This window comes from Balaenoptera acutorostrata, chromosome 14, assembly GCF_949987535.1.
Source record: "Balaenoptera acutorostrata chromosome 14, mBalAcu1.1, whole genome shotgun sequence".
NCBI lineage: Eukaryota > Metazoa > Chordata > Mammalia > Artiodactyla > Balaenopteridae > Balaenoptera > Balaenoptera acutorostrata.
Genome location: NC_080077.1, coordinates 146,670 through 163,920, shown reverse-complemented (window position 1 = coordinate 163,920; position 17,251 = coordinate 146,670). Strand labels below are relative to the sequence as shown.

At 51.4% G+C, this 17,251-nt stretch overlaps 1 protein-coding gene across 5 annotated transcripts in view; it reads left to right on the top strand.

Moving 5' to 3' along the window:
* Positions 1-17,251, top strand: part of FAM120B (family with sequence similarity 120 member B) — an 88,595-nt gene that overhangs the window by 49,852 nt on the left and 21,492 nt on the right. For 4 of the 5 annotated variants that reach the window (XM_057527901.1, XM_057527897.1, XM_007186034.3 and 1 more), the window contains 3 exons: positions 11,255-11,461; positions 12,887-12,995; positions 15,448-15,540. In XM_057527901.1, the coding sequence (XP_057383884.1) occupies positions 11,255-11,461; positions 12,887-12,995; positions 15,448-15,540 (409 nt within the window). The remainder of the gene's footprint in view (positions 1-11,254; positions 11,462-12,886; positions 12,996-15,447; positions 15,541-17,251) is intronic. The other variant, XM_057527900.1, reaches the window with a different exon arrangement.

Below are 17,251 nucleotides of genomic sequence, written 5' to 3'. Positions count from 1 at the left end.
AGGTTGTCCATTTTATTGGCATAAAGTTGCTTGTAGTAGTCTCTTAGGATGCTTTGTATTTCTGCGGTGTCTGTTGTAACTTCTCCTTTTTCATTTCTGATTTTATTGATTTGAATCCTCTCCCTCTTTTTCTTGATGAGTCTGGCCAATGGCTTATCAATTTTGTTTATCTTCTCAAAGAACCAGCTTTTAGTTTTATTGATCTTTGCTATTGTTTTCTTTGTTTCTATTTCATTTATTTCTGCTCTGATCTTTATGATTTCTTTCCTTCTGCTAACTCTGGGTTTTGTTTGTTCTTCTTTCTCTAGTTTCTTTAGGTGTAAGGTTAGATTGTTTACTTGAGATTTTTCTTGTTTCTTTAGGTAGGCTTGTATAGCTATAAACTTCCCTCTTAGAACCGCTTTTGCTGCATCCCATAGGTTTTGGGTCGTCGTGTTTTCATTGTCATTTGTCTCTAGGTATTTTTTTATTTCCTCTTTGATTTCTTCAGTGATCTCTTGGTTATTTAGTAACGTATTGTTTAGCCTCCATGTGTTTGTCTTTTTTACGTTTTTTTCCCTGTAATTCATTTCTAATCTCATAGCGTTGTGGTCAGAAAAGATGCTTGATATGATTTCAATTTTCTTCAATTTACTGAGGCTTGATTTGTGACCCAAGATGTGATCTATCCTGGAGAATGTTCCGTGCGCACTTGAGAAGAACGTGTAATCTGCCGTTTTTGGATGGAATGTCCTATATATATCAATTAAATCTATCTGGTCTATTGTGTCATTTAAAGCTTCTGTTTCCTTATTTATTTTCATTTTGGATGATCTGTCCATTGGTGTAAGTGAGGTGTTAAAGTCCCCCACTATTATTGTGTTACTGTCGATTTCCTCTTTTATAGCTGTTAGCAGTTGCCTTATGTATTGAGGTGCTCCTATGTTGGGTGCATATATATTTATAATTGTTATATCTTCTTCTTGGATTGATCCCTGGATCATTATGTAGTGTCCTTCCTTGTCTCTTGTAACATTCTTTATTTTAAAGTCTATTTTATCTGATATGTGTATAGCTACTCCAGCTTTCTTTTGATTTCCATTTGCATGGAATATCTTTTTCCATCCCCTCACTTTCAGTCTGTATGTGTCCCTAGGTCTGAAGTGGGTCTCTTGTAGACAGCATATATATGGGTCTTGTTTTTGTAGCCATTCAGCCAGTCTATGTCTTTTGGTTGGGGCATTTAATCCATTCACGTTTAAGGTAATTATCGATATGTATGTTCCTGTGACCATTTTCTTAATTGTTTTGGGTTTGTTTTTGTAGGTCCTTTTCTTCTCTTGTGTTTCCCACTTAGAGAAGTTCCTTTAGCATTTGTTGTAGAGCTGGTTTGGTGGTGCTGAATTCTCTTAGCTTTTGCTTGTCTGTAAAGCTTTTGATTTCTCCATCAAATCTAAATGAGATCCTTGCTGGGTAGAGAAATCTTGGTTGTCCGTTCTTCCCTTTCATCACTTTAAGTATATCATGCCACTCCCTTTGGCTTGCAGAGTTTCTGCTGAGAAATCAGCTGTTAACCTTATGGGAGTTCCCTTGTATGTTATTTGTCGTTTTTCCCTTGCTGCTTTCAGTAATTTTTCTTTGTCTTTAATTTTTGCCACTTTGATTACTATGTGTCTCGGCGTGTTTCTCCTTGGGTTTATTCTGTATGGGGCTCTCTGCGCTTCCTGGACTTGGGTGGCTATTTCCTTTCCCATGTTAGGGAAGTTTTCGACTCTAATCTCTTCAAATATTTTCTCTGGTCCTTTCTCTCTCTCTTCTCCTTCTGGGACCCCTATAATGCGAATGTTGTTGCGTTTAATGTTGTCCCAGAGGTCTCTTAGGCTGTCTTCATTTCTTTTCATTCTTTTTTCTTTAGTCTGTTCTGCAGCAGTGAATTCCACCATTCTGTCTTCCAGGTCACTTATCCGTTCTTCTGCCTCAGTTATTCTGCTATTGATTCCTTCTAGTGTAGTTTTCATTTCAGTTATTGTATTGGTCATCTCTGTTTGTTTGTTCTTTAATTCTTCTAGGTCTTTGTTAATCATTTCTTGCATCTTCTCAATCTTTGCCTCCATTCTTATTCCGAGGTCCTGGATCATCTTCACTATCATTATTCTGAATTCTTTTTCTGGAAGGTTGCTATCTCCACTTCATTTAGTTGTTTTTCTGGGGTTTTTTCTTGTTCCTTCATCTGGTACATAGCCCTCTGCCTTTTCATCTTCTCTGTCTTTCTGTAACTGTGGTTTTTGGTCCACAGGCTGCAGGATTGTAGTTTTTCCTGCTTCTGTTGTCTGCCCTCTGGTGGTTGAGGCTATCTAAGAGGCTTGATGGGAGGCTCTGCTGGTGGGTAGAGCTGACTGTTGCTTCGGCGGTCAGAGCTCAGTAAAACCTTAATCCACTTGACTGTTGATGGGTGGGGCTGGGTTCCCTCCCTGTTGCTGTGGCGGTCAGAGCTCAGTAAAACCTGAATCCACTTGACTGTTGATGGGTGGGGCTGGGTTCCCTCCCTGTTGGTTGTTTTGCCTGAGGCAACCCAACACTGGAGCCTACCCGTGCTCTTTGGTGGGGTTAATGGCAGACTCTGGGAGGGCTCATGCCAAGGAGAACTTCCCAGGACCTCTGCTGCCAGTGTCCTTATCCCCACGGTGAAACAGAGCCACCACTTGCCTCTGCAGGAGACCCCCCAACACCAGCAGGTACGTCTGGTTCAGTCTCCCCCAGGGTCACTGCTCCTTCCCCTGGGTCCCGATGCACACATTACTTTGTGTGTGCCCTCCAAGAGTGGGGTCTCTGTTTCCCCCAGTCCTGTCACAGTCCTGCAATCAATTCCCACTAGACTTCAAAGTCTGATTCTCTAGGAATTCCTTCTCCCGTTGCCGGACCCCCAGGTTGGGAAGCCTGACGTGGGGCTCAGAACCTTCACTCCAGTGGGTGGACTTCTGTGGTATAAGTGTTTGCCAGTCTGTGAGTCACCCACCCAGCAGTTATGGGATTTGATTTTACTCTGATTGCGCCCCTCCTACCGTCTCACTGTGGCTTCTCCTCTGTCCTTGGACGTGGGGTATCCTCCTTGGTGAAGTCCAGGGTCTTCCTGTCAATGATTGTCCAGCAGCCAGTTGTGATTCTGGTACTCTCGCAAGAGGGAGTGAGAGCACGTCCTTCTACTCCGCCATCTTGGTTAATCTCCAGGGAAGCTAGTAGGCTTTTTAAAGTTGATATGTGAACATAGGAGATGAGTGCTCCAGACAGATTAAATTAGATAAACAAGATGGCAAAGAAATGGGTAGGAAACCTGGTTTCCATATTTTCCTCATTTTTATTCTCTCTGGCATGCTTATGACTTTCAAATGCTTTTCCCAGGCAGAATATTGTTGAGTGACTTTGGGAGGGAAGAGAGGTTAGTGAGAGGGCTCAGGGTGTCTGGAACCCAGAGTCCAGAAGGCCCGGTGCCCAGCGGTGGCAGCAGTCCCAGTCTCACGTGTTTTGTATCACAGTACAGGTCCTGGTACTTGGTCCAGAAGATGCGGTCTCTCCGGGTGAGCACGAGCGTTGTGAAGAGACCACAAGGTGGGCAGTGGGGAACACGGCTGACGAGCCCTTGAGGGAACTGGCCGTGAGGGCTGGTCCCGGCTCCTCCCCGAGTCCGTCTGCAGTGCTCAGACAGGTTCTCCGGGCGAGAGGAGCCCAGGGAGAATGGCTGCGCCCCTGGGAGGGGGCTGGGGGCCCTTGTTAAGTGAAGACGTGTGGGTGTGAGGGCAGCGACGGAGCAGGTGGGATGCCTCCTTGAGAGTCGGGAGAGATCTCGGCCTGCCCTCCGGGCCCGTAACGGTTCAGAAGGGTCGATCTCTCCCCCACCAGGCACCCAGGGTGTGCACTCGGGCAGGAGAGAGCGAGGGAGGGCCAAACCCAGCCCGCCGCCCCCCCCCCCCCCGCCCCACGCCCGCCCCCGACACAGCCACGCTCAGTCTCTCACACGTTGTCTGTGGACACGTTCACATCACAGCCGCAAAACCGGGTGGTTGTGATAGATGCTCTCTGCCCTTCCCAGACAGCTGGCCAGCAGCCCTCGGCGTGAACCTGAGAGCTGGTTAGTGGGCATGGACGCTCAGGGTCAGAGGAGGGGTCCATGTGTGCATGCCTGGCAGTGTTCACAGCTGCCCAACTTTAGAATCTGAGCTATTCACATTTGGGTTTTTGTCCCTCTCCTGTTTTTGTCTTGAATCATAAGCAGATGTTACAACTTCTTACTGCTTCTTACTACATTCAGGTATTAAGACTTCACCACTCTGGCTTTGAAACTGTCTCTAGCCTCTGTTCTCCCCTTTCCAGGCCACTCATACCCCAGGGTAGATTAAAGATTTTGACGCTCAGAATCTGCACTTTTCCAAGTAGGCTGGCCTTCCAGGCCCTCTGATTCTGTCTGCCCTGGTGCCTGTCTTGCAGTCCAGCCCCCATGAAGCAGGCCCTCCACAGACCCCAGCTTTCCATGCCCACCAAGACCCAGCGCTCACTACCAAGGTGACTTCTTTCCTTCTGCAAATACCTGTAGTTACTCCTGGTTACCTGTACTTGCTAATAACACATAAATACCTGTAGTTACTCCTGGTTACCTGTACTTGCTAATAACACATAAATACCTGTAGTTACTCCTGGTTACCTGTTTGGGGCAAGTTACACAGGTGCTGTGTGATCCCGTTTCCAGTGTTGCAGGATCTACTTCAGAACCATGTTCTTCCTTTTCTCAGCGAGGGTCTCTTGCTGTAACGCTGCTCTTGGATACGTGTCCCCTTTCTCATGTCATTCAGACTGTTCTTAAACTCCTTGGCTTGTGGCTTCTTCAGGAGTGGGGACTCCGCTTTATTCATCTTTGTGTATTCTCTGGTACCTATGCTTCCGAGTAACTTAGCAGGTACTCAGCGAGTATTTGTTCAAATGAATTGAAATGCATCCTTCCTGGGGCAGAGTAAGGGGCAGGCCGAGTGTTTATAACTTCCACGGAGCCCCCTTGTGTGTCGTATGTACTCAAATAATTGTCAGTTTGCTTAATGCTTGTATAAACCGCTGTGGTGTTGGTAGATGTCCTTTTTATCTTCACGAATAAGAGCCTTTCACATAAAATGTGTTTTTCTACAGCAGAAACGGACCTCAGATGTAATTTCAGTTTCACCTTTCTGTTTCTACAGCAATGTGATTTCTTTTACAAACCCCATCCCGTTGGTTGCGGTATGTATCCCGCGGTGGAGCAGGTGGGCACCCCCGAGACACTGTGCCCACTCGCTCTACCAGTCAGGGCCGGGCTCCCCCACCCCGCTGCCCCCGAGCCTGCTCGCCTCCCACATCAGCTGGGCAGCAAAGCTCAGACACCTTGCACAGAATTTCTTCCCCAGACCCCACCTGCCAGAGGCGGAGCTCGCTGGCTGCCTGGCGGTCCCCCTGCGGGCTCTGAGCTCCACGCACCCGAGGCCCCTCCCCTTCCTGCCCCGCGCCTGCCCCTTCCTCTTGCCCAGGCTCTTCACACCTGGGGCACCTCGGAGGTCTTTCAGGTTCTCCGGGGGTGAGGCTTTTGAAAGTCAGAGGTCGGAACTTGGCAGTTTTACCCTTTCCTGTCCCCACATATTGATGGCACAAAGTCTTAGGTGACTGAAGGCCTTAAGGAAGAATGGGAAGAAGGGTGGAATTATGGTTAGAATTACCTTACTACATTTTTTGTAAAGATTAGCCTTTTACCATGCTTTCAGTCCTGGGCCCTGTCTGCGGCTTTGTACTTGTAAACATAATGGCAGACCTCATGGTGGTCGTGGACCCTGGAGCACCTTCCTTCTGACTGGATCGCTCGAGGCTGCAAGAGCTGCCTGAGAGGAGGTGACGGGGCGGGGGAGGTGAGTCCAGCTTGGAAGCCATAGGACGTCTGCGTGTGTGCAGGTGGCTCTGAGTCTGGAGAGGGGTCAGGACCGAGGAGGCGGTCTGGAGTGGACAGTGCAGGTGGTAACACTGTGGGAAAAGCAGGCTTCACCCTGCCAGCCGTACGTGGGCTGTGCTGCTCCCATGGGTGTTTCCTCTGTCACATCATTTTTCGTGAAGGAAAACTTGACTTCAGACCAAGCTGCATGTTCTCTTCTTTCCTCTGTTCTTGGGTCCTTTCTGTGAGCCAGAAAGCACTCTAGTAGAAATTGTTTTTCCTGTTTGTTATCTGTGGTCATCCATTCTGAACCTTAGGTGGAGGTCAGGATGGAGTTGGAAGTTACATGTGTGTTCAGAGGCTGTCTCCTCATGCCCTGCACCTTCGGGGGCTGCAGATCAGAAAGTTACGGTTGGCAGGCCTATCAGTCCTGCCGGACCCAGCACGCCTGAGAAAGCCACTGACTTTGGCCGGGTGGAGATTTTGTTTCTATGTGTGGTGAGTTCAGAAAACCTGCAGTTGTTCCACTGGGTATTGTGGGTATTTTAGTGATGTTACAGGGTGCTGCAGCTGGCCCAATCCTATGACAGGCAGCCCTTGCCAGTTTCTCACTTATTTCATTTTACTCTCTTCCCCTTTTGTTCCTTGCAAGTGTCCATTTAAATTCTAGCAGTGCATCTCAACACAGTTTACTTTTGCCTGGATTAAAGATGTGACGTAAAATCGACATTGGATAAGAAAGTGTACAGGAGAAATGGAATTTTTATCTCTCTTGCTGAGGGCAGGAGCCGTGTAATGACTGCCCACGCAGGCCTCAATGTTCCCCTCGGGGCGGCACCTGTTGTCTCTCATGGTGACCCTGTGTTCGCCAGAACCCAGCCCTGCCCCTGTGCGTCGTGAGAAAGAAGAGGTTTCTGGATGCACTACTGCTGGGTGCCTTGTTAAACGGTACCCTGCCTCTGATTTCTTTTTCCCTCTAAGGTAGGATCAGAAGATGGTAGGTTTCCCCATGCAGCCTTCACATGTCACTTATTTACATGTAAATCCAGCAGCTATTTTGAAAGTACCCACTGTGTGGACAGCCCTCCTGCAGTGACCTGCCTGACACGCTTGCCCCTGCTGTGTTCTCACAGGCTTATCTGTGTGTCAGACAGGTGCGGTCGCGTTAGCCTCCGCTTAAAGGTGAGTGGCTCTCCAGGGCCTCCCAGGTAGTGTCCGCACCCTCCGTACAGACGCAGAGCCCTGCTCCTCTGGTTCCCGTCTTCTCCCCCCACGCACTCATCACGAGTCACGTGCTTGGCTCCCTGTCTCCTGCGTGTTCACACACCTGCCTGTTGGCTCGCGTCTCTCCCCGTCCTGGGGGTTTGAGCTGACTCTGGCACCTGGCGCGTGGTTGTGCGGTTGACGTGTAGGTGCCGGCCCCCGGCCTCCTGCCCCCGGCCCCCTGGCCTCCTGCCCCCAGCCCCCCGGCCCCCTGCCCCCGGCCCCCGGCCCCCCAGCCTCCTGCCCCCAGCCCCTGGCCCCTGAGCAGCATCACGTCTCATTTCATGGCAGGGGGGAGCACTGGACAGAGGTGGGAGGTTTGGAAGGTAAAGTTGGGGAAGCTGCTGGGCTACGGGGGAGCGTCAGTATCGGATTCGAGCCCTGTGCCACCCCTGTTGGAGACGGAGAGTCTGGGGGTCGCAGTATGACTCGCTTAGGTGGGTGTCCCTGACAGCGTCCTTCAGCAAATAAAAGGTTTCTTTTGAGAATGTAAGGTATTAAGAGAAGGGACAGGTAAGTTACCCAGTGCAACATGAGAAGCCTCCAGGGGAGGATCTCAGCAGACGGTTGGCCCCGTTTTGCGTGGTGTCTGCCCTCAGAAACCATCTTTAACGAGCTCTCACGGAAGCCGCAGGACCCCTGTCTGACTCAGGAGGGCTGAGCAGCAGCTGGATGTTAGGAAAAGCCGAACCAGCCCCTCTGTTCCTCGTGCGCCTGCCCAGCAGGGTTCAGGCGGCCTCCTTGGGCTTGTGTTGTACAGTTGTGCCTGACTGTAGCCACAGAGAACTTAGGTGCAGAACCTCCTGAGTCCAACCGGCCTTTCAGACCAGAGAAACTCAAAGTTTGCTTTTGTTTTGTTTTCTGGCGAGTGGTAACGAGTCTGCAGTGCTCTCCTCGCCGTGTCTGGATTTCCACCTAGTTTTAGGACAGTCGCTCTGGTGAAGCAATGCCTGAAACGGGGCATCGGCTGACTTGGGGGTTTTGGCCTCCATGTATACATAACTGCTAATACCTTAGCATATAAACACCACACAGTTGAGCTGTTTACTGTTAAATATTTACTGTGAGGCTTTGCAGCGTTCGAGCTGGTTTTTCTGGTCTCTGTGTCCCCATTAGACGCTCCATCGCCTCAGCAGGAAGTGCCCAGGGCTCAGCTCCCCCTTGTCTTCATTCCAAAGCGCCTTAAATCCTATTTCCAAAATACGGGCCACTTCTATGTATGACTCTTATTGGTAAGGCCATACCTTAGCCACGTGGAATTAGTCCATGCTCACCAGCGACTCTGAGTCCGGATTCAGGGTCAGCCTTCTGCCACACTGACTTGTTCCCTAAATTCCAATTCTTTGGGGAAGAAGAAGAGTTGCTGTGTGACTTTCTCTGTTGCTGGAAGATAACCTCAGAGCCTCAGATTTTGATTCTGCAGCCTGTGAAAATCGTCTGCTCTTTCAACACAACCAACTGTTTATTTTTGGAATACAGACTTGGTTTAACATTTGAAAACCGGTGTGATTCCCTTCGTTAGTACCACGCATGATGCAGAGAAAGTATTCGGTGGAATTCAGTACTTGTTTGTTTGTCGTAAAAAGTCTCAGCAGACCAGGACTGGAAGGGAACTTCCTTAATCCAATAAAGAGTATCTACAACAGAAGTCAGACCTGATGGTAAAACAGTGGAAGTTTTTCCACTGTGGTGGGAGTGAGTCAGGGGTGCCTTCTTTCACCACTTCCCTTACACTGGAAGAAAAGAATAAAACTATCATTATTGACAGGTGGCATGATTGTGTATATGGAAAATCCAGATCTACAGGGCAACCATAAGAATTACTAAGCAAATTTAACAGGGGCTGGTGCAGAGTCCACATACACTATCCAGGTATATTCTACAGAAACAATAACAAGTGAAAATAACCCCCATGTTTTTTGTGTTTACACTAACATCAAAGAAGAAATATGAAATACTTAGGAAGAATCAACAGTTGGGCAAAGTCTCCACACTGGCAACCATAAAGCATTGCCGGCAGGATGCGCTCCTGGGCTGGAAAAAGGCTCACTGTTTGAAGAGGCCCGTTGTCCGCAGAGTGGTTTGCAGGCTTGGAGCATCCCCAGTGAGCCCCGCATACAGCGGCGTGCGACAGCACGGCGGGGCGGACGGCCTGGGGAAACCCCAGCAGCACCAGCCCTGGGAGGCCGGGGACCGTGTGTGCGCTTCACTGCCGGAGCCGGTTCCGTCAGCCCGGGGAGGCCGGGGACCGTGTGTGCGCTTCACTGCCGGAGCCGGTTCCGTCAGCCCGGGGAGGCCGGGGACCGTGTGTGCACTTCAGTGCCGGAGCCGGTTCCGTCAGCCCGGGGAGGCCGGGGACCGTGTGTGCGCTTCACTGCCGGAGCCGGTTCCGTCAGCCCGGGGAGGCCGGGGACCGTGTGTGCGCTTCACTGCCGGAGCCGGTTCCGTCAGCCCGGGGAGGCCGGGGACCGTGTGTGCACTTCACTGCCGGAGCCGGTTCCGTCAGCCCGGGGAGGCCGGGGACCGTGTGTGCGCTTCACTGCCGGAGCCGGTTCCGTCAGCTCGCTGGCGAGCAGGCCCGTTCCTGCTTTGAGGAGTCTGTTAGCGCTACCTCTGGGGACAGTGGGTGTGACAGGCAGGGGCAGGGGGGCTTCTGTGGCCCTGGTGACATTTGCTTCGTGGCCCAGGTGTTGGTTGCCTGGTTTGTTTGAAAATTCAAGTGGTGCACATAGGATCTGTGCTTCGCGGAGTGGTGTACTTCATTTAAAATTTACTTTAAAACAGACAGACAGGTGTCGAAGAGATGAACAGAAACTGACTCCATTAGGGGAAAATGTGCTTCATTCGAGAACTGCCCCCAATACTCAGAAAATACGCAGCCTCTGCGTCAGTTCACCTGACCTTGAGCAGCCATGGTGGGTGCACTGACCTGGGGTTGAGACCTGCCCCGACCTGTGCGGCCTGCAGTGCAGCCTCGGGGCTGGGCGCTTTGCGAAGAGGGAAATGCGGGAGGTGGAGAGGGTCCAGCGGTGGGCAGGCGGGAAGGTGCCGACTGACACTGCCACTCGGGCCCCCGAGCACTTGAAGTAGGGTGGTACCTCTGAGAAATGGAGCATTTGATCTTAACTGCACTTAAATTCAAACCTCACCCAGGGCCCCGCTGCCGGTGTGGACGGTGCGGCTCTAGACAGACAGGACCCCGTGTGCGTGGGTGCACAGGGCAAGGGCTCGGCGATGGAGAACAGGGAGACGGCGGAAGGTGCTGACGACGGCGAGGGGCGGGTGGCCTGGTGAGGGCGCAGGCAGGGAGAGCTGAGGGTCACGACCACGCTTCTCTCAATAAGGGAGGTGAGACCTGACTTAGAAAGGGCATGAACATCTGTCCCTTTTCCTGGTTTACTTCAATTTTATAAACTATGTGAGATTCAGTGACATTTAAAATCGCTACTGTTTACTTTGAGCAACACAGATCCACCCGATGCTGACAGACTGAGTTGAACTTCCCTTTTTAACAAAACCCCGTGGACAGTTGCTGGCTGTCGGTTCACTGTGTGTGGTCAGCACAGGCCACAAATTCCAGAAACACGAGCGATTGAAGGTGAAGGGTGTCTCTGCAGGTTCTCACCAAGCGGAGCCCCTGCTGTGTCCAAGAACAGGAAGGAGGTTTGACAACAGAATAAATATTTTGTATGGGTGTGACCTTAATTTGTAAGAAGTAACAGACCATCAACCCTATGCAGTAATAAGCCATTTTATTCTTAAATGATAGACATTCACGTAAAACATATCTAATAATGTTCACAGAACTCAGTGTGATTTTTAAAAATGCAGTGACTCATCAGTGTCTAAAATGACCCTGTCTTGGCTTCTCTTCCTTTGCCTTTGCTTTTAAAGAAAGTTTCCCAGTAGGCCCGAGGCTGCGATCCTGTCACCTTCCTGGCAGGTCAGAGCTTTGGCCTTTGCAGCTCCAAGGGTGTCTGTGTGCAGAGCAGGTCGCACCCCGAGGGCGCAGCGGCTCTGGTTCTCTGCACGAGTGGCGCCTCCTCACCTTCTCTGTGCGTCGTGTCTCCACAGCTCGACCACGTCGACCCCAGGGCCGTGCAGCTGGGTACCCTCCTGGTCCGCGGCCTCACCACCCTGGTGCTGGTCAACAGTGCCTGCGGCTTCCCCTGGAAGACGTCGGACTTCATGCCCTGGAATTTGTTCGACGGGAAGCTGTTTCATCAGAAGTACCTGCAGTCTGAGAAAGGGTACACAGCAGAGGCGCTTGTGGAACAAAACGTGAGTTCACAGTTTTCTTTACGTTTAGAAAAAGTAGGTTTGAAATCAGTTGCTCAAATGCATCATGAAAACTCAGAGTCCTTGGCTGGCGGTCAAAAGGGTCAGCGGCACTGTCAGTCCTCACGGTCACTTTACTTTAGGATCAGACCCCAGAAATCCACTCTGAGGAGCCGCAGGTCCCAGGCTTTGAAACTGACCCAGAAAACAGTGCGGCTGCTGGTGCCGGTGGCCTCCTCCGTTGTGGCTGTGCCTCAGGCCTCAGGGTCAGCGTTGCTGAAGCTTTTGCCAGAACCTGTGAGGAGGCGGGCGAGCAGCGTCCCACCCAGTCTTGCACATTTTAAATTTTCAAGTGCTTTCACTCCTTTTCCCCTTTTTGAATTAAGAATGCACCATTCCCTGCAGAGCTGCCTCCGCAGACATCAGACTAATTCGATAGGAGCAGTGATGATTTGTTACTTGAAAATATTCCCTGAAGGCTGACAGTTTAGTTGGGGTCATTGGCTGCTGTTCTCGCTTTGTAAGTACAACTGCTACACGGGTCCTGGAAGATTTCCAAGTCGGGCCTCGGCCAAGCTCATTTGGAACGTGTGTTAATACCCACGGGACCCTGTGATCAGCGAGAGCCTGTGACAGGACAGCGCTCCACGCCTTCACATCAGATGGAAAACATTATTGACGTGTCGGCAGTGCCGCTTCACACACAGACACAATCCAGGGAGTCATAGAAATGTAAGTGTTCAGAATTTAGAAGCAGCCAAAATTATGTACAGTCAACAAAAGCAGAGTACTGACAAAAATGTCCTGTAAGTGTGGCTTTAGTACCGAATCAGTGAAAGGTAGCAGTAGGCCAGGCTCATGGCCTGCACATCACCCATCACGGACCCCTCCCTCCTTTCCTTCCTAATGTCTTGACCAAGTACAAAATGATTACAGGTTCACACTCACTGCTTTAAAACAAGTTAGGGCAGATAGGATCGAATATGCAATAGTACAGATGAGGCTGGAAGGGAAGGTCACATGTCGATTCGTTGTCTGTGGCCTTGCTCTTTCCACTTACTGTCTTACAACCAGGAGGAGCTGAGGTGATAACACATTACCGGCATGGATGTTTTAGGTATGATGGTGTGTTAGGTCCATAGATGTCACAGTGGAACTTGAGGGCCCTTTTGGAAATGCCTGTATAACCTACAGAGGACAGAGAAGGTGTAGCTGCCACTGTCGCCTTTCCAGGGCACGCAGGAGAAGATCAGTTTCTAAGAGCGTCTTGCTGAGTTGCAGCGTGGAAGGGAAACTGCAGGCATGCTCGCCCACGCCGCTGCAGCGTCCTTGGGCGCAGTATACCGTGTAGTTTCACTCACGTGGTCGCGTCTCCCGAGTGCCTGCCTGTGTCTGACGCTGCTCTGCCCCCATCTGGTCTGTTTGCAGAGGTCCCGGCTCACCCGACTCCATGCCCTGAAGTCAGTCGTGTGCAAGGCCTGCATGAAGGAGAACAGACCCATCGTCAGCCGGCGGCACTGGCGTTCACACCACTCAGGTGGGCCCCAGCCTCTCGGTCCTGGGAGGGGCCCCACTGCCACGTGCAGCTGCAAGGAGAGGCTGCTAAAATTGGAAGAAGAAACAAAATTAAGATGATAGTGTGCTGCTGTGCGGTTTAAGTTCTGGTCCCCTTAGGAGGGAGTTTTCAGAGGGTTCATGTGCTGAGAGTTAAGGACCCTCCTCTGGGGCTGACAGATGTTTTCCTGGGTTTCGGTCTCATGATGATGATACCCTGCACGCTCGTGTGCCCTGTCCTCCCGGCGCGGTTGCGGTCACGGTGGTCAGGCTCCCCTTGAACAGAATCCCCACCGCCACACGCGCTGCCTTTGCGTCGCAGCCCCCCGCCTCGAGCTTCCGTTTTTTCTTGTTATACTTGATGCTTTTCTGTGTGTTGTTTCCTTAGGATAGAGTTCCGTTGTTCACAGAATTATAGATCCAAACGTAATTGGATTTTAGATAAATGTTGCCGACTTGTTTTCTAAAAACACATGGTCACTTCACACCTTCACCAGTGGGATTAAGAGTTTCTGTTTCATGCATTCTTGACACCACTTAAAAGTTTGTTTTTCTGACTAATTTGATAGATGAAAAAGCCTGTCTCCTTGATTGGGTGCCTCTTTGTTTATCAGTGAAGTCGGACATCTTGTTCAGTAGCTTATTGTGTTGAGTTCATTTTAGTCATGTTCTCATGTCCTCCTTTGGGTAGGATCTATACCTGTAACTGTAGCAGCCCCATTTTTTCTCGATGGAATGGAGAATTACCCCAAATTCCTACCCCCCCAGACCGTCTTGGGTTCTCACACCAGCCCGGCACGTTTCACTCCGAGAGGCTTTGTGCCATGAGGTCAGTGAGGCCTCAGGTTGCGTCCAGCTCCCGCCGGTCGGGGCTGTGCAAAGGGGCTTCTGGCCCCTCCCTACTCCTAATAGTGACAGAGTCCCTCCTGGCCTCGCCCCCTCTCCGTCCTTTACCTTTCTCCAGCTGCCTGGAGATAGGCAGCATTTGAGACCCCAAAGCAAGAGTTTATTCCTTGGAGAAGAAAGAGGCAGCGTTCTCTCTGTGTCCTGTGTTCCCCACATCTGTTGGCAACACGTCACTCAGGCCGTCTGCCCTGTGAGCGCCGTACCAGGATTCCCGTCACTAGTGAGACTGTTAGCAGAGCAGTGACAGGCTGGCTGCGGACATGCAGATGGCAGGATGCAGGCTCTGTCAGCTGCAGTAGTCACTGGGATTTGGATGCCTGAACCTCCTTCTGCATTTCAGAGTCCGACACTCGGGCTTAAGAGGACCGTATGTGTGACAAGTTTTCTTGAAAGCCCTAAGACAGCCTGTGGTTTCACAGAGTTTAATGCTGCAGTACAGTCGCTCCTAATACAGACAGGAAACTCTGTGATCTCTTTCTGGTGAAGTGTCCGTAAGATGGCAGACCTGGGTGATCCTGTCGAGTTACTCCAGATTATGGAAGAAACGGTTTCAGCAGATAATCATGAGTCAATTTACGTGATTTGGAAACTGCTCCTTTTTTCTGTCCTCGATGTCGTCATTTTCTTCACAATACAGCCTGATAGTCTGTGGTTTACTCCCCTGGGCCCCAGTGGCTCGCCAGCACCGCGCAGGCTCTCAGTGGCAGAGCCCAGCCCCTTGGCCCCAGCCCGGCGTCCTTCGGTCACCTGCACCCAGCCGCTGTCGCCTCCTCCTGGGACGAGCTGGTGCGTGGACACTTGCCCCGGTGCCTTTCAGGCCACTCCCTGTCCTCGGCTGGCCAGAGTGTGCATGGAGGCGGGGGTCGCGGGGCTGGACCAGCACGCAGCCGCCTGCCCGTGTCCTCAGAGCGCTGGTTCGCCCCGTGGCTGGTGCTGGGCAGGCTTGGCCTCCTTTCTCTGTGGAATAGCGTGAGGTACCAAGGTAGTGTTTAGAATCACATTTAAATGTGTGCTTAGACTTGCTAGCACTGAATTCTAGTAAAGACGAACAGAAGGCACCAGGGTTTAGGAATTTAGGAGGAGAATTCAGAGTGAGCCGATTGCGTGCCGAGGAAGGTTGCGGGGGATGGGGAGGAGAGGGCGGCCCGCTCAGGCCCACCGTGTCCCAGAGCCCCGCGCGCTGGTGGCCAGCAGTGCGGGCCTGGGCCTGTGGCCACTGCCCAGGGCAGCTGCCCGGGGAGGCAGAAAGGAGAACTTACTGCCCTGCTTTGAGGGACCTGACAAGATAGCCTGCTCGTCCCCCATACAGACTCTCCTGGGAACAGGTTTAAGTGCAGCCCTGACCCAACCCGGCCGTGGTGCTGTGGCCCTAGCATCTGCATTTTTCAGGGGCTTTCCCTGTGATGGTAAGGACGTCAGAAGTTTGGCAGCTGCCAGCCCAGGGTCACCTTGCTCTACTCTTAAACACGACTGCCATTTGGAGTTCAGCGTCTGGTAGCTGCTGACGTGCTGATCACGTGTCCCCACAGGGCGGAGGGGCCGACAGGGACCCAGCGCCCACAGGACGAGCTCTGGGTACAGCCGGTCTGGCCAAGGACAGCACTGGAGGGACCAGGGGCCAGGTAAGAGGCCTGCGGGGTGGCGGCAGTGTTCCGGAGACTGCCTCGCAGCTGTTTTGGAAATAGGTTGTACGTTTACAAGTAAATAAACAGATAAATGTACTGATAGATCTAATTGCTTTGCCTAGTGAAGTAGAGACGTAATTGCCGTGCTCGGTGCTAGCCTGCCTCTGCTCACCGCTTTATTCATTTTCTATCAATTTATTCATCTGTTCAAGACCCAGTTTTTGGTAATTTACTCAAAGGAAGGCTCTTGTAAAGGCTACATGTACATACATCCTTCTAATAAAATAAGAACACAAACAGTAGCATTCTACCAGCAGAAGCATTTTCTTATGTTCTATGACTTGGTTTTTATACATAAGAGCCTTAACGGTGTGATCTGGGAAGTAAGATGAATCCTTTGCTTCTTATGTGTGTAATACAGATACCTGGTTTGAACGCATAAAGATGAATTTAGTACGTTGTAATGTACATTTTAAATACACAGAAAACCTCACATCGGTATTTAAATTCAAATCCCTTACAGTTTTGAGAGCCAAGCTGTATAGACTTTTGAATTACCTAAGATTTATAATTTTATCCTTCCAAATACAAACACAGCTTTATTTTTTCTGCCACTTCTGCAACCTCTGAAATGTGTGGAGATTTTACAGGTTGCCCCGCACAGAGGTCTTTGTCTTTAACCAGACATCGTTTCTGTGAGCGGCCATTGCCGGTCGTCGTGGAGATGCGGCCACGTGGACTCCGCGTCAGGCTGTGTGTGGACCGCTCGTCCCGCGGTGGCCTGTGGGGGGCTGAGCTCTTCCCGCTGGTTCTTGGTAGGATCTGCGCTTACCTAATGTTAGGAGTCGGTTGTACGGTTCCGTGAGGCCAAAGTTTATGATGACTGTTTCTGAAATGCCCATCCCTGAGGGGAGAGGAAAGCTTCCCAGGGTTAGACTCGCAGTGGCTGCAGCTGTTCCTTTGAGCTCACTTCACCTGCAGTCTCTGCCCTCACAAGTGACGCCACCCACTGTCACCTGAAGCTTCCAGGTGGGCTGGTTGAACAAAGTGAGTAACGTTCCATCTTCTTCGAATCCCTGGTCCATTGTTGGGATGGGGTTACTTCGCCCCAGTGCCAGCTAAGTCATCTGAGCGATCGCGTAGCGCCGTGTCACTGAGCAGGGAAAATACCTCCTTTCCGTGACCTCACAGTGAGAAGGTGCTGAGGTTGACTAAATCGCAGACAGGGCACCCAGAAAACCATAGGCAGGTCTGTGTACGTCCTGGAATCAGAAGGCGATAGCAGTGCTGTGGGCTCAGGGCCGAGGGCGCAGCCCCTCAGACACCGGGCTGGGGCCTGTTGGGGGCTGTCCACCCGTCACACCCGCGTAGTGCACAGGGACACGCTGCCGGTGGCACTCATCCGTCAGCCCCATCCCCCTCTAGCTGGGCGGTGGGACTGCTTGGAAACAGGCCGGATTTCAGCTTCTGACTCTTGAGAATGATGGGCCTTCCTCGGGGGAACCAGGGGGAAGGTGTTCCTGAGAGAAGGAGGAACCTGGACAGATATGCGGAGGCCTGGAAGGAACAAGGTGGGGCTTACCCCCCCCCCCCCGCACCTGCTGGGTTACACGAGGGGTCCGAGGAGAGGGGCGAGGACGTGCGCAGGAGGCCACAGCAGGGCCCGCAGCCGTGGGGGGGCAGGAGCAGCCTTCCCCGGCCGCGCTCC